Raw genomic sequence first — 13,941 nt, 5'->3', positions numbered from 1 at the left:
CTTGAAAATTCCAACTGGTAGCTCCTTTCTATTATAAAAACAAAAAACTACTGCTGATGCTGGAAATCCAAAACAAAAACAGAATTACCTGGAAAAACTCATCAGGTCTGGCAGCATCGGTGGAGAAGAAAAGAGTTGACGTTTCGAGTCCACATGACCCTTCAACAGAACAGTTCTATTGAAGGGTCATGTGGACTCGAAACGTCAACTCTTTTCTTCTCCACCGATGCTGCCAGACCTGCTGAGTTTTTTCAGGTAATTCTGTTTTTGTTTTAGCTCCTTTCTATTATTCCCTCAAAATGGCCCACTAAATTCACCAAGACAGTGGTCAAAACTGCAGATCAAATGACCGATCTGGGCTCTCCCTGTCAGGGAAAATGCATGCAGGTATTCATGGTGCCACCGCCTGCTCAGGTAACATTGAACTGTGTCAAACTCTTCTCATATTTTGGCACTGAACTTCACACGAGCCCCTGGCATCTGTCTCATGGTGTTCCTCACTGCCTCCATGGTGTGTGATGCTAACCCAGCATTATTCTGTGCAGTTGGTCTGCACTAGAATGCTGCTTTGGGCTGCATTAGAGTGCTTAAGTTGGAGCTTGGTGAGAGAGGGACCTTTAAAGGTTAATTTCTATCTAAAGTCTAGTTTTTCATTAAGTTAGCAATTAACTAAAAGTTGTTATTTGGGTTGGGAGAAGGTGAGTTTTAGTTCAGCTTTAAAGCAGGGGTTATACATGCTCTGCTTGCAGCTGCAGCTAGTTAATTAGATAACTGGTTTAAACAGGTTTTCAGAAGCTAGATTTAGGCAGCATAAAAGCAGGCCATCTTCGAGCGCTACTTTTGTCTGTACTAGAGTGCGTAAGTTGGAGTTTGGTGAGAGAGGGAGTTCGCTGAAGAAGGAAGGTGGTGATCCTTTTATTTTCTACCTTTCCTCAGAAAAGAGCGGTGGCCTTGGTAAGTAGGACCTGGTGAGTCTTTGTCCTGTCCTTTACATTCTCTAAACTAGAGGAAGTGAAAATAAAGGGAGTAATTTAAGGGCAAGTCATGGCAGGGCAGCTTGGCCAAGTGTAATGTTGCTCCTGTGCGGTGTGAGAAGTCAGGGACATTTCCAGTGTCCAGGGCAATCATATGTGCAGGAAGTCCCTCCAGCTGCAGCTACTCAAAATCTGCATTTTGGAGCTGGACTGCGGCTGGAGTAACTGTGCAGCATCCGCAAGAATGAGATCATTGTGGATAGCACGTACAGTGAGATGGTCACACCACAGGTAATGAGTGCACAGGCAGAAAGGGAATGAGTGTCTGCCAGTCAGAGTAAAAGCACTAGGTAAGTAGTGCAGGAGTCTCCTGGGTCCATCTCCCTTTCTAACAGATTTTCCATTTTGAATGCTGCTGGGGAGGTGGTTTCTCAGGCGAATGCAACAAGAGCCAAGTCCGTGGCACCACGAGTAGCTCAGCTACACAGTGGGGGAGAAAAGTGGGACAGCAATAGTGATAGGGGATTCTATCGTAAGGGAGCAGACAGACATTTCTGCGGCCGCAGATATGACACCAGGATGGTATGTTGCCTCCCTGATGCCAGGGTCAAGAATGTCACTGAGCAGCTGCAGGACATTCTGAGGGGGAAAGTGAACAGCCAGAGGTCGTGGTCCATATTGGTACCAACGATATAGGTAAAAAGAAGGATGAGGTCCTGAGAGCAGAATATAGGGAGCTAGGAAATAAATTAAAAAGCAGGACCTCAAAGGTAGAAATCTCAGGATTACTCCCAGTGTCATGTGCTAGTGAAATCAGAAATAGGAGAATAGACCAGATGAATGCATGGCTGGAGAGATGCAGGAGGGAGAGATTTAGATTCGTGAGGCATTGGGACTGATTCTGGGGAAGGTGGAACCTGTACAAACTGGACGGGCGGCATCCCAGCAGGACCGGGACCAATATCCTTGCAGGGGGATTCACTAGTACTGTGGGGGAGGGTTTAAACTAGATTGGCAGGGGGATGGGCACCTGAGTGGGGAGACACAAGAGAGCAAAAGAAAGATAGTAATAAAAGACAGAAAAGTAGAAAGCAAAAGTGGAAGGCAGAAGAAACAAGGCAGCAAATAGGGCCATAGTACAAAAAAAGATTCTTAGAAATGTTAAGAAGACAAGTCTAAAGGCACGATATCTGAATACATGGATGGAACATTTGCAATAAGGTAGATGAATTATCAGCGCATATAGATGTAAATGGGTATGATATGATTGTCATTATGCAGACATGGCTGCAGGGTGACCAAGGCTGGGAACTGAAAATCCAAGGGTACTTGATATTTAGGAAGAACAGGCAAAATGGAAAAGGAGCTGGGGTGGCATTGTTAGTTAAGGATGAAACCAGCGCAGTGGTGAGAGGATATTGGCTCAGAAAATCTAGATGTAGAAAAAGTCTGGGTGGAACTAAGAAGCAACAAGGGGTGGAAAACATTAGTGGGAGTTGTCTATAGGCCTCCAAACAGTAGTGGTAAGGCAGAGGACAGCATTAAACAGGAGGTGCTACAGTAATCATGGGTGACTTTAATATACAAATCGACTGGGCAAACCAAATTAGCAATAATACTATGGCAGATGAGTTCCTGGAGGGTGTACGGGATGGTGTTTTAGACCAGTACCTCGAGGAAACGACGAGGGAACAGGCTATCCTAGATTTGGTATTGCACAATGAGAAGGGGTTAATTAATAATCTTGTTTTGTGGGGTCCTTTAGGGACCAGTGACAATAACATGATAGAATTCTTCATTCAGATGAAAAGTGAGGTAGTCCGATCCGAAACTAGGGTCCGAAATCTAAATAAAAGAAACTACAAGGTATGAGGCGTGAGTTGGCTAAGATGGATTGGGGAACTTCATTAAAAGGCATGATGGTGGATAGGTGATATTTAAGGAATGAATGTATGCATTGCAACATTTATACATTCCTTTCTGGCACCAAAACGCAACAGGAAAAGTGGCCCAACCATGACTAATAAAAGAAATTAAGGATAGTAGTAAATCCAAAGAGGAAAAATTTAAAGTTGCTAGAAAAAGTAGTAAGCCTGAGGATTGGGAGTAGTTCAGAATTCAGTAAAGGAGGACCAAAAGATCGATTAAGAGGGGAAAAATAGAGTATGAGAGTAAACTTGCAAGGAACATAAAAGCAGACTGTAAAAGCTTCCATAAATATGTAAAAAGAAAAAATTAGTGAAGACAAATGTAGGTTCCTTACAGACTGAAACAGGCGAATTTAAAATAGAAAACAAGAAAATGGAAGAGCAATTAAACAACTACTTTAGTTTTGTCTTCAGGGGAAGACACTAATAACTTCCCAGAAATACTAGGGAACAAAGGGTCTAGTGAGAAAGAGGAATTTAAGGAAATTAGTATTAGTAAAACAATAGTGTTGGAGAAATTAATGGGACTGAAAGCCAATAAATCCCCAGGGCTTGATAATCTATATCCCAGGGTACTAAAGTAGGTGGCCATGGAAATAGTAGGTGCGTTGGTTGTCATCTTCCAAAGTTCTGTAGATTCTGGAACAGTCCCAGCAGATTGGAGGGTGGCAAATGAAACCTACTTAAAAAGGAGGGAGGGAGAAAACTGAGAATTACAGACCGGTTAACCCAACACCAGTAGGAGGGAAATATTTGAGTCTATTATGAAAGTTGTGATAACAGGACACTTAGAAAATATCAACGGGATTAGACAAAGTCAACATGGATTTATGAAAGGGAAAGGGTGTTTGACAAGCCTACTGGAGTTCTTTGAGGACATAACCAGCAGAAGAGATAGGGGTGAACCAGAATGAGGTGTATTTGGATTTTCAGAAAGCTTTTGATAAAGTCCCACATAAGAGGTCAGTGTGTAAAATTAAAGCACATGGGATTGAAGGTAATATATTAGCATGGATTGAGAATTGGTTAACAGACAGGAAACAGAATAGGAATAAAAGCCTTTTTCGAAATGGCAGACGGCAATTAGTGGGGTACCACAGGGATCAGTGCTTGGGCCCCAGCTATTCACAATATATATCAATGATTTGGATTATGGAACCAAATGTAATATTACCAAGTTTGCTGATGACACAAAACTAGGTGGGTATGTGAGTGGTGAGGAGGATTTTAAGAGGCTTCAAGGTGATTTAGACAGGTTGGGTGAGTGGGCAAATACATGGCAGATGCAGCATAACGTGGATAAGTGTGAAGGTATCCACTTCGCTAGTAAAAGCAGAATGGCAGAGTTTTATTTAAATGGTGATACATTGGGAAATGTTGATGTACAAAGGGACCTGGGTGTCCTTGTACACAAATCAAGCATGCAGATGCAACAAGCAGTTAAGAAGGCAAGTGGCATGTTGGCCTTCATTGCAAGAGGATTCGAGTACAGGAGCAAGAATGTCTTACTGCAGCTGTACAGGGCCTTAGTGAGACCACACCTGGAGTATTGTGTTCAGTTTTGGTCTCCTTACCTAAGAAAGGACATACTTGCCATAGAGGGAGTGCAGTGAAGGTTCACCAGACTGATTCCTGGAGTGGCAGGATTGTCGTACGAGTAGAGATTAGGTCGACTAGGCCTGTATTCACTGGAGTGGAGAAGAATGAGAGGGGACCTCATTGAAATATATAAAATTCTGATAGGGATAGAAATATTGAATGCAGGGATGAAGTTTCCTCGGGTTGGGGAGTCTAGAACAGGGGTCACAGTCTCAGGATACGGGGTAGGCCATTTAGGACTGAGATGAGGATAAACTTCTTCATTCAGAGGATGGTGAACCTGTGGAATTCTGTATCACAGAGGGCTGTGGAGGCCAAGTTACTGAATATATTTAAGAAGGAAATAGATAAGATTTTTAGATTCTGAAGGCATCAAGGGGTATGGGAAGAGAGTGGGAATTTGGGGTTGAGATAGGGGATCAGTCATGATCATACTGAATAGCAGAGCAGGCTCAAAGGGTCGAATGACCTACTCCTGCTCCTATTTTATATGTTTCTTTGTTTCTATAGTGGGACTGCAAAGTTCTGAATCCACAGTCTTGAAAGCCAGGGGCTTGATAAGCTTCTTACAGCCAGTTGATGAAGGAGGAGTCCCAGAAGTCAATATTCACTCGGTTTTAAGTTTATTCACAAAGTGAGACATTATTAATGTATTGCCCCTAACCCTAGAACCTACCATCAGTGTCAGTGAGCGTCTCTTTATACTCTTTTGAGCATCCAATTAACTAATAAACAAAATGAACTAATTAACCGCCCCTTAAAGGGGTACCTAAAACAAAAATATCAAAGGAAACTTAAATGAAAATGTCATTACATGGAGTGATAATGCACTCCAGCCCCTGCGGCGCTCACTGGCCATTCAAGGCCTCAAGCATGCCGGTGGACACCAACTTCCTCTTCAGGGACACCCAGATGCATCTTTAACCACGAGTAAGTGTCTCTATACTCTTTTTGAGCAAACAATAAATTAACTAGTTGACAGCCTCCTAAACGGGCACTGTAATGAAAGTCAAAAACGAAGCAAACTTATCAAATTAGATTAAAATATCATTTCCGGGGCTAATGAAGCACTCAACAGTTATGGAAGGCCTCAAGGGTACTGGAAGACACCGCATGCTCCCTCACCGAGGATACAAGTGACTCTTGATATTCGTTTGAGTATACCTATAAATCTAGATAACTAATTAAACAAATTAATAAATTAACAGCCCCTTAAAGCGGCACTGTAACAAAAATAAAACCTTAAAGGAAACTTAAATTAAACTGAAGTAATATTTTGGGTGGAGATAATGCACTCCAGAGTGTCTCCTTTTATGTGTACAAGTAATTATCCAATGAGTGCCTCACACCTGTGTATTTAACTTCAATTTATACATTTAACAAGGCTGACTTCTGCAAAGCCTCTGCTCTGCAATGTCTCATTCACTTTCACTTCTAAATCCTCTGTCATCATGAAGTCAATAAATCAAGGATGCCACATTTTTAAATACACAAGGAAATGACAGCTTAAATAGATAGCTTACCTTGGTTGCTCTGGTGAGGTTTTTAAACCTCATCCTGCACTGCAAAGGAATCCTGATGTTCAAGGAGGTAGCACTCACTGCTACAGTCACCTCTCTCCAACTCCCCAAATCCTGCCCTCCCACACCTTTCAGCTCAGTGCTCCCTTCGTAATGTTCTGATCCCCTCACTTAGCAGCACCACACTGCACTGCTCCACCAACAGCCCCCCACCCTCCTCACACCACCTCCCCCCACCACATCTCCTCCATTCCCACCAGGTATATTACAGAACCATCCGCTTGGATTAATTTTTGGTCTATTTGGTCTAAATTCCTCCCTGGTACTGCACCCATTCTAGCATGAGATGCTACAACAGCACAGCTTGAATTTCAGCCCCAGAATCTATATTGTACAAAGCTATAATGAAAAGATGCAGTTCAAAATATTTAACTATCATGTTATTTTTTCTAGTATAAGAGATAACAAACATTTATTCCGAAGTAAGTTTTTTTTCCCAATTACTGGGACAGTGCACATGTAAGCTAATACAAGTCCCTTCAGATTGGAAGATGATTTGACTTTCAATCTACTTTCAAATTTGATATTGATACCTTTTTTAAAAAATCAAGTTTTACTACTTACATAAAACTGTTGGACGTTCCTTCAAATACAAACTTTTCAAATGGTTCAAGTGAAAAGATTCCATTAGGATCATCATTTGCTTCAATAATAACTGTAGCCCTTGAGGTCCCATACACAACAGTATCTCCTACAACAAGAAATGAGACTCAATGCTTAATATGCTTTTAGAACAACAGATGGGATCAACTATTTAGATTACTATCTTCACAAATAAATTTGGGGTTTTGGTTAACTACATAAATAATACCATGATGATATTGAACAGAAATAAGTATATCAAAGGGGAAAGATTATCTTGCTCATTAAATGCAGTGAAATTGTGAGCATTTTCTTGAAAAATACATTGATGATTTCACTATAAATTAAGCTATATCAATGCATCTATAAAGAACACATTTACAATTTCACTATAAATAGCAAACAGCATAAATCTCTTAAAATCACAACATTGGTTCAGATGAAGAGGATCCTTCAGGTTTATTCCTTTGAAAACAATCCTACCATATCCCAATTTTAGTCCTACTGAAATTGCTCACCATTGCTCAGCCACAGTATTACTCTTTATTAACTAGGTCTACAAAAAAGCACCAGAAAGTTCTCTTTACTTGAAGCAATAATGAATGTCCTAACATTTGCTTGTATTCAGTTAATAATGAACAGTTTTTTCAAGATGTCCCAAGGTCTCAGAAATTATTATTCTAAATTGAATTAATGATCTGCTTCATTTTGCTAGAACAATTAAACAATAGAGTATTATTAAAATACTAAAATGTTTTTATCAAAACACTGCTCATTATTTTTTGCTACCTATAAATCTTGATATTAATTCTAAACTAGTTGAAGTAACTAAAACCTATTTGGATAGTTTACTATCTTGCTCTTATCGTATTTAGAAAAAGAAAAACACCAGTCTTGAAGACAGTGCCTGCAACAATAATCAATTTCCACTGTAGAAAAACATGCAAATAATGGTACCTGTAGAATGAAGCAACATAATGTAGAATGTTTCATCTGTTTCAGGAACATCATCTTCATTAATAACAACAGAAATAGTCTTAGTCCTTTCTCCAACTTCAAATACCAGTGTGTTGTTTTCATTCAGAGAAAGAAAGTCTCCTTCGCTGCAGTTTCCTTCACTAATGGAGGCTCCTTCGTTCTCAACAGTGTAAACAACAGCAGCTACAAAGTCAGCAGATCCATTTCTAGTAACTGTAAAATTGGCAACACTTCCTTCTTGGACTCGAAGGATAACTGGGTCTAAAATTAATCAAATCAGACAGGGTCAGTTTCACCAACACAATGTCTGACAAAATATTAAATACATTTCAAATAGTTCATCTTAGAAATATACCTTTGTGAATTTTAGGCCTATAAATGATTTCTAAGAGTGCTCAGAGAGGCTGTATGGAGAAAAGCAATTCTGTGGATACAGATAATTGCTTTATATTATGCCAGGTCACAGCCTTCCAGCAAACATGAACTAAGTGCAACATTCCTTTTTGTTCATATTTGCTGCATGACAGCTTTCAATAAATACCACTTGTACTCAATAAAACCAGGCTCCTACACGAAGGGCACCCAAGGCTTAAATTACAAGGAGAGATTCTGTATTGCCTGAAATTTAGGAAGTCAAGGAGCAATATGATCAAAGCTTTCAAGATATTAAGGGGAACTGATAGGATAGATAGAGAGAAACTATTTGGTTGGAGAATCTAGGACTAGGGGTCATACCCTAAAAATTAAAGCCAGATCTTTCAGGAGTGAAGTTGAAAAATACTCCTACGTACAAAGGATAGTAGAAGCTTAGAAGTCTCTTCTGCAAATGTCAATTGGTGCTAGATCAATTGTTAAGTTTAAAACTGGAATTGATAGTATTTTGTTAATCAAAGGTATTAAGGGATATGGAGCAAAGGCAGGAATACGGAGCCACATTTTCATCTTAGAGATAAGTAGCGGGAGTCGGGGAATCTCCTGGCTCGGTAAGCCTGTCTTGGGAGAAAGTGCCTCAAATGGCGCAATTTTCACTCAGGGTGGATGGTGCGTGCTGGAATCGAGCCCATCACCCCAGATGCATATTGGAGGTGCCTACAGAAGATGCCAAATGCCAAGGTGGGCTCGTTAAAAGGTCCACCTCAGTTCTCTGGAACTTTGTCCCAGTTCTGTTGTTAAGTATTAGGCCCTCTAGCCTTCACCCCTCACCTCCATTCCCCACTCCCCATACATGCAAATCTATGCCCTCCATCTACCTCCAATGGCCCCTCATACCCTCTGTGCCAACTCATGCCCCTCCATCCACTGCTAATGGCCCCTCATGCAAATCCATAGTACTTCCATGTCCATTAACACAATATACATTCTGTACAGAACCAATGAACACTATAGTAATAATGACATGTGTGGAAAAGCTTAAAAAACAGCCATTCTTAACTTTCTTAAAAATAACTGCTGTCACTACAACTTTCTAAAAGTGTCTTTCAACCAGACTTTTAAAGTATCAATAGTAGAAACTATAAGCACTTGACACCTCTTTATCTTGTGTAAATAAACATTGAGCCATTGACAAAATAGATATAAGAAATAAAAACTGTCAATCAAGCAATGTTTTCCTTTGTGTGCATTGTTTCCACAAACTACTGCAAGTCTTGGTTTTCAATCAAGCATGCATAATGAGTTGACATGGGAGGGTATGGGGGGGCCATTGAGGGTGGGTGGAGGGGCATGGATTGGCATGGGTAAAACCTTTTCAAGTTATTTTTCAAAAGGTTTCCGCATTCAGACTATGGTGCACAATTCTTTTGAGGGTCCATAAACCACAAATCCTTGAGAAGGTGTCCTGGCTCCACAAAAAATGCAGGGGGCTAAGAGATGCCTACCCCTGCAATGGAGTCGGCCAGGTTGGGAATACAAGGTGCAGGCCTGGTCCTATGTTATCCTGCCTCATTTCTGGAAAAATATTCCACATCAAATTGACCATTTTTTCTGTCCCTGTTGGCTAATATTGATGATACTTTGCATGCAGTACAGGAGAGGATTTGTAAGACCCAATATTACTAACACCTGGGGAATACAAACAAAATTCCCTCATAAGTGGCACATCTGAAGTAATAAGTTAACATTGTTTTCTTCCCAATTACAGTTATAAAATATGCATTCTCTCCTTTTTGGCTTTCTTAAGGAGCTTTGAACAGTAAGGTCCAAATCTCATGTTTGCAACTTGTTAAGTTTATTACCTCTTATTTTGCTTCACAGTAACATTTTATTGCCATCAGGCAGAAAAAAATTTAATCATATGTTGCACTATGGTAAACGTGAAGATATCACAGACTGCATCAAATTTAATGACGTTTTGTGCACAGGCACCAGCTCACCCCAATTCCTGACTCTTTGCTGCCCTCAAGACCTGTTCAGAACAGCATTGGCATTTACAGATGCTATAAGCACAGTCTATGTCCTTTACAGTACTACCCCTAAGTGTCTGTAAGCAAATTTATAAAGGCAAAAAAGAAGCCAGAGAAAAAAACCCTCTTAATGAAATTCCACATGATGGATTATGCTGCACAGACTTTGAATCCAAACGCAAGAAGTATTCCAATGCCAGCAATAAGCCCAAGGTAATCATCAATAATGGGTCTGGAACTTGATAACAGAATCAAGTTAAGGATTTGAAACAGCCTCAAAATCACCAATAGAAAAGCAATTGATACTTGCCTTCCACTAATAAGTGCTTATGTTAGCTGAAGCCAGTGTGAGGGGTCATAGGCATAAACACCTAGGCAAAGATCTACCAAATGCACAGGTCAGTGTTGGAATACCAATATCATCCATTTTAAATGGCTCACTACTCCAGTTACATTTGCTAATTGCCAATGCTTACACCTTTAACTAATTTCACCAGTGTTGTGTCAGTTGCTTTGCTATTTCAATTTTAATCCTACTCTTGCATTGTAACTGATTAAAAACATCTATTACTGAAAGCCTCATAGTAATCTAGTAAATGTTATCCTTTCAACAACTCTTGGCATGGGGTGTGGTTTGCAAGGGCAGAATTTTTAGGTTGGCGGATGGGCACTGTCGGCAGGCCCAGAATCAGCCGGGGAATGGACCACCGCCCGAAATCAGCCCCCGACCACGATTTCACACTGGCTAGACAATTAATGGGCAGCCAGCGTGAAGCGCGCGCTGAAATGCTCAACGCTGCTGGGGTGGGGCCGTGAGGAGGGCAGGTGCTGACATAAGTGTGGGCACTGGTGAACACTGAATGAAAGCTTCCTGTAGGCAGAGAGCTGCCTCGGGGAGCTGAAGGCTTTAAAACCAATAAAGTTTTTAAAATCAGGAAAAAAATGTCCACGCATCACAATTAGTCACCTGAACATGTACATAATAAAAATTCTTTCCATAGATTTAAATTTTTTATTATTTAATGACCAAAACCTCATCTCACTCTTGAATGAGGTTTCATAAAAAATGCAAAGTCCACACGGCCAATTCGCCCATCCGCCAACCGTAAGGTTGGACAGACCACGAAAAATCGGAGACAATTGCAACTTTAATGACCTTAATAGGCCTCTTAATTGTCGGGGGGCACGCTTCCGACTTTTGTGCGTGCCCACCAATCAAAGTATCGCACGAGCGCAGAATGATGTCAGGACGCTCACCCGACATCATCCCCACATTTTCACGTCCAATCGGATCAGGCGCGCACCCGCACGCAAACCTAAAAATTCTGCCCCAAAGTTTTAGTTCCCTAAAATGTACTGCATCACTGCAATATGGTACTCAGAGAATGCTGCATTTCTTGTTTGCTGTTCTTTAAATAGAAATGAAGCTCTTGTATTTTTATTATTTGAATGGGATGTGGGCATCACTGGCAAGGCCAACACAGGTTGCCCAACTGAATGGATTACTTAAAAGTCAACCCCATTGCTGTGGATCTGGATTCACGGGTGGGCCAGACCAGATTTCCTTTCCCAAAGGATATTAGTGAACCCAGGTGGGTTTTTTTTAACAACAATGATAGCTTCATGGTCATTATTACTTTCAATTCTAAAGTTAATTAATTAAAAACAATCAGCTGCTATGGGGAGATTTGAACCCATATACCCTGAGCATTAGGCTGCATCTTTAGATTACTAGTCCAGTGGCATTACCACTACACCAACATCTCCCATACTCTTAATATTAGTTCTGGTGTTTCATGTGGCCATTAAGTCTGCTGACTTAGACTTTGGGAAGACAGAACCCCATATAATTCCCAGGTAGGTTATCCAGTACCTTCAGCATCTGGGTGCTTGTAGCTAATCAGCTCCACTGAATTTTGATCATCTTGGCATGCATCTCAGGCAGAATCAAGTATAACATGCTGCAACTTTCAGCAAAATGGTTAGTCGAGTTCACACTGCACAATTATCCAACTGGAGGACAGTTAGGAACAGGAGCCTTCACCAGCATATCTAACAGAGGTGATTTGAAAACTCTCTGCCAATACAGTTCTGTAGTTGCTGATAGTGGAGCTGTTGGATCCAGTGTCCTTAGGTTTGTTGGGCTAAAGGATCCAGGTTGCACATTTATACTGGGGTGACTGAGTTGGTACAGAGACAGAGAACATCAGAAGATCGTTGTTAGAATAATCACATGCTGTTTATTTACAAACTAAACTCTGCCGTTATACTTGTGTGCTCACAACATAAAACACTGTCTTCACTCATCAGTGACTAACTCAAGACTCACAGAGAGGTAGCCCACGCTACTCTGCTACTGGGTATTAAGATCATGTGACCTTACATTACAATACTTGTTTTAAAGGTACATTACACATCAGGTTACAACATCCCTCCCTCTTTGCTGAAAAATACATTTTACAATTTTTCAATATTTATTTACACAGATCAATTATTTAAAAAGTCAGTCTCTCTGGGGGTTTCCTTATGCGTGTAGAACGTCTCAGCTCTACAGCTTCTGAGGTTTGCTTTGGAGTTTCCCTTACTGAAGTCATCTGAGTTTCAGGCACTGCTGCAGATACCCTGTAAATGTGTTTCTTCGACTCTTTCAGGTATAGTCGGTCCTTCAAATACATTTGTATTTGACTGAGTTCTTTCAACAGGGAATGTTGATTCAGTTTCGAGCACTGGTAGAATTACTTCTAGATATTTAGTTTCTCTTCTTCGTATGTGATCCACATGTCTCCTTATTATTCGATCTCCGACTTTCACATGGTAGGAAAGAGGTCCTGTTACAGCACTTACTTCACCGAACAACCGTGCTGGTCCTTCTCTAAAATTTTTCATAAATACCTTCTCTCCTACATTAAAGGTTCTGTCCTGACTGTGACAATCATGTCCCATTTTCTGATTTTCCTGCCTTACTTCTACCTTCTCCCCCTAGTTTGGCATGATTAGGCTTAGTCTTGACCAGAGACGGCGTTTCATCAACAATTCTGCAGGTGTGACATCTGTTGTCGAATGAGGGGTGGTTCTATAATGGAAGAGAAAATGTGCCAAGTTAGTCGCTAACGAATCTCCAGATAATTTCTTTATGCCAGATTTGAACATCTGAACTGCTCTCTCGGTGAGTCCATTTGAAGAAGGGTGGTATGGAGATATTTTCACATGAACAATACCATTGAGGCTAGTAAATCGGTTAAATTCAGCACTTGCGAATACTGTTCCATTATCTGATACTAGCAGTTCAGGTGATCCCATTTATAGTGAAGCTTTGTCGTAGCTTGTCTATTGTCGCTGAAGATGTGGGTGACCTCACTTCGTATATGTCCATCCATTTTGAATGGGCGTCTTTAAGTCGAAACATTGTTCTCATAAAATGTCCCACATAGTTCATGTGTACTCACACCCATGGCCTTTATGGCCACTACCAGGGGTGTAGAGGAGCTGTTGCAGGTAATTTTTGCACTTGTTGATACTGCATACAACTTCTCACTAAGTTTTCTATTTCTCCGTCCATTCCCAGCTACCACATATAACTACGTGCTATTGCCTTCATTTTGGAAATTCCGGGATGTGCACTGTGAAGTTCAGATAACAATGGCTTTCGTCCTTTTGGAGGAACAATCACCCGGGCTCCCCACAATAAAATACCTTTTTTGCTGGTTATCTTGTATCTCTTCTGAAAATACCATTTCATTTCATCAAACTTGTGTGTTTGTGACCAACCATAAAGAACTTGATTCCTCACTTTGGGATAAGACAGGGTCTCAGTTCGTTCAATTTTTAATTTGTTTAGCAGATATCGGCGATGAGTTCAGCAAGTTCAACAATTAAACAAATTCCTGAGGAATAGGAA

The 13,941-nt window shown here is 40.7% G+C and overlaps 1 protein-coding gene across 1 annotated transcript in view; it reads right to left on the bottom strand.

The window, feature by feature from the left end:
- Positions 1 to 13,941, bottom strand: part of adgrv1 (adhesion G protein-coupled receptor V1) — a 735,500-nt gene that overhangs the window by 608,190 nt on the left and 113,369 nt on the right. Inside the window, exons 16-17 of the mRNA XM_078557559.1 lie at positions 7,621 to 7,902; positions 6,646 to 6,772 (exon numbers count right to left, since the gene is read on the bottom strand). Of these exons, the coding sequence (XP_078413685.1) occupies positions 6,646 to 6,772; positions 7,621 to 7,902 (409 nt within the window). The remainder of the gene's footprint in view (positions 1 to 6,645; positions 6,773 to 7,620; positions 7,903 to 13,941) is intronic.

Source organism: Cetorhinus maximus, chromosome 2, assembly GCF_964194155.1.
Source record: "Cetorhinus maximus chromosome 2, sCetMax3.hap1.1, whole genome shotgun sequence".
Classification (NCBI taxonomy): Eukaryota; Metazoa; Chordata; class Chondrichthyes; order Lamniformes; family Cetorhinidae; genus Cetorhinus; species Cetorhinus maximus.
The sequence above is the reverse complement of the archived record's forward strand: the minus strand, read 5'-3'. Positions and strand labels throughout refer to the sequence as shown.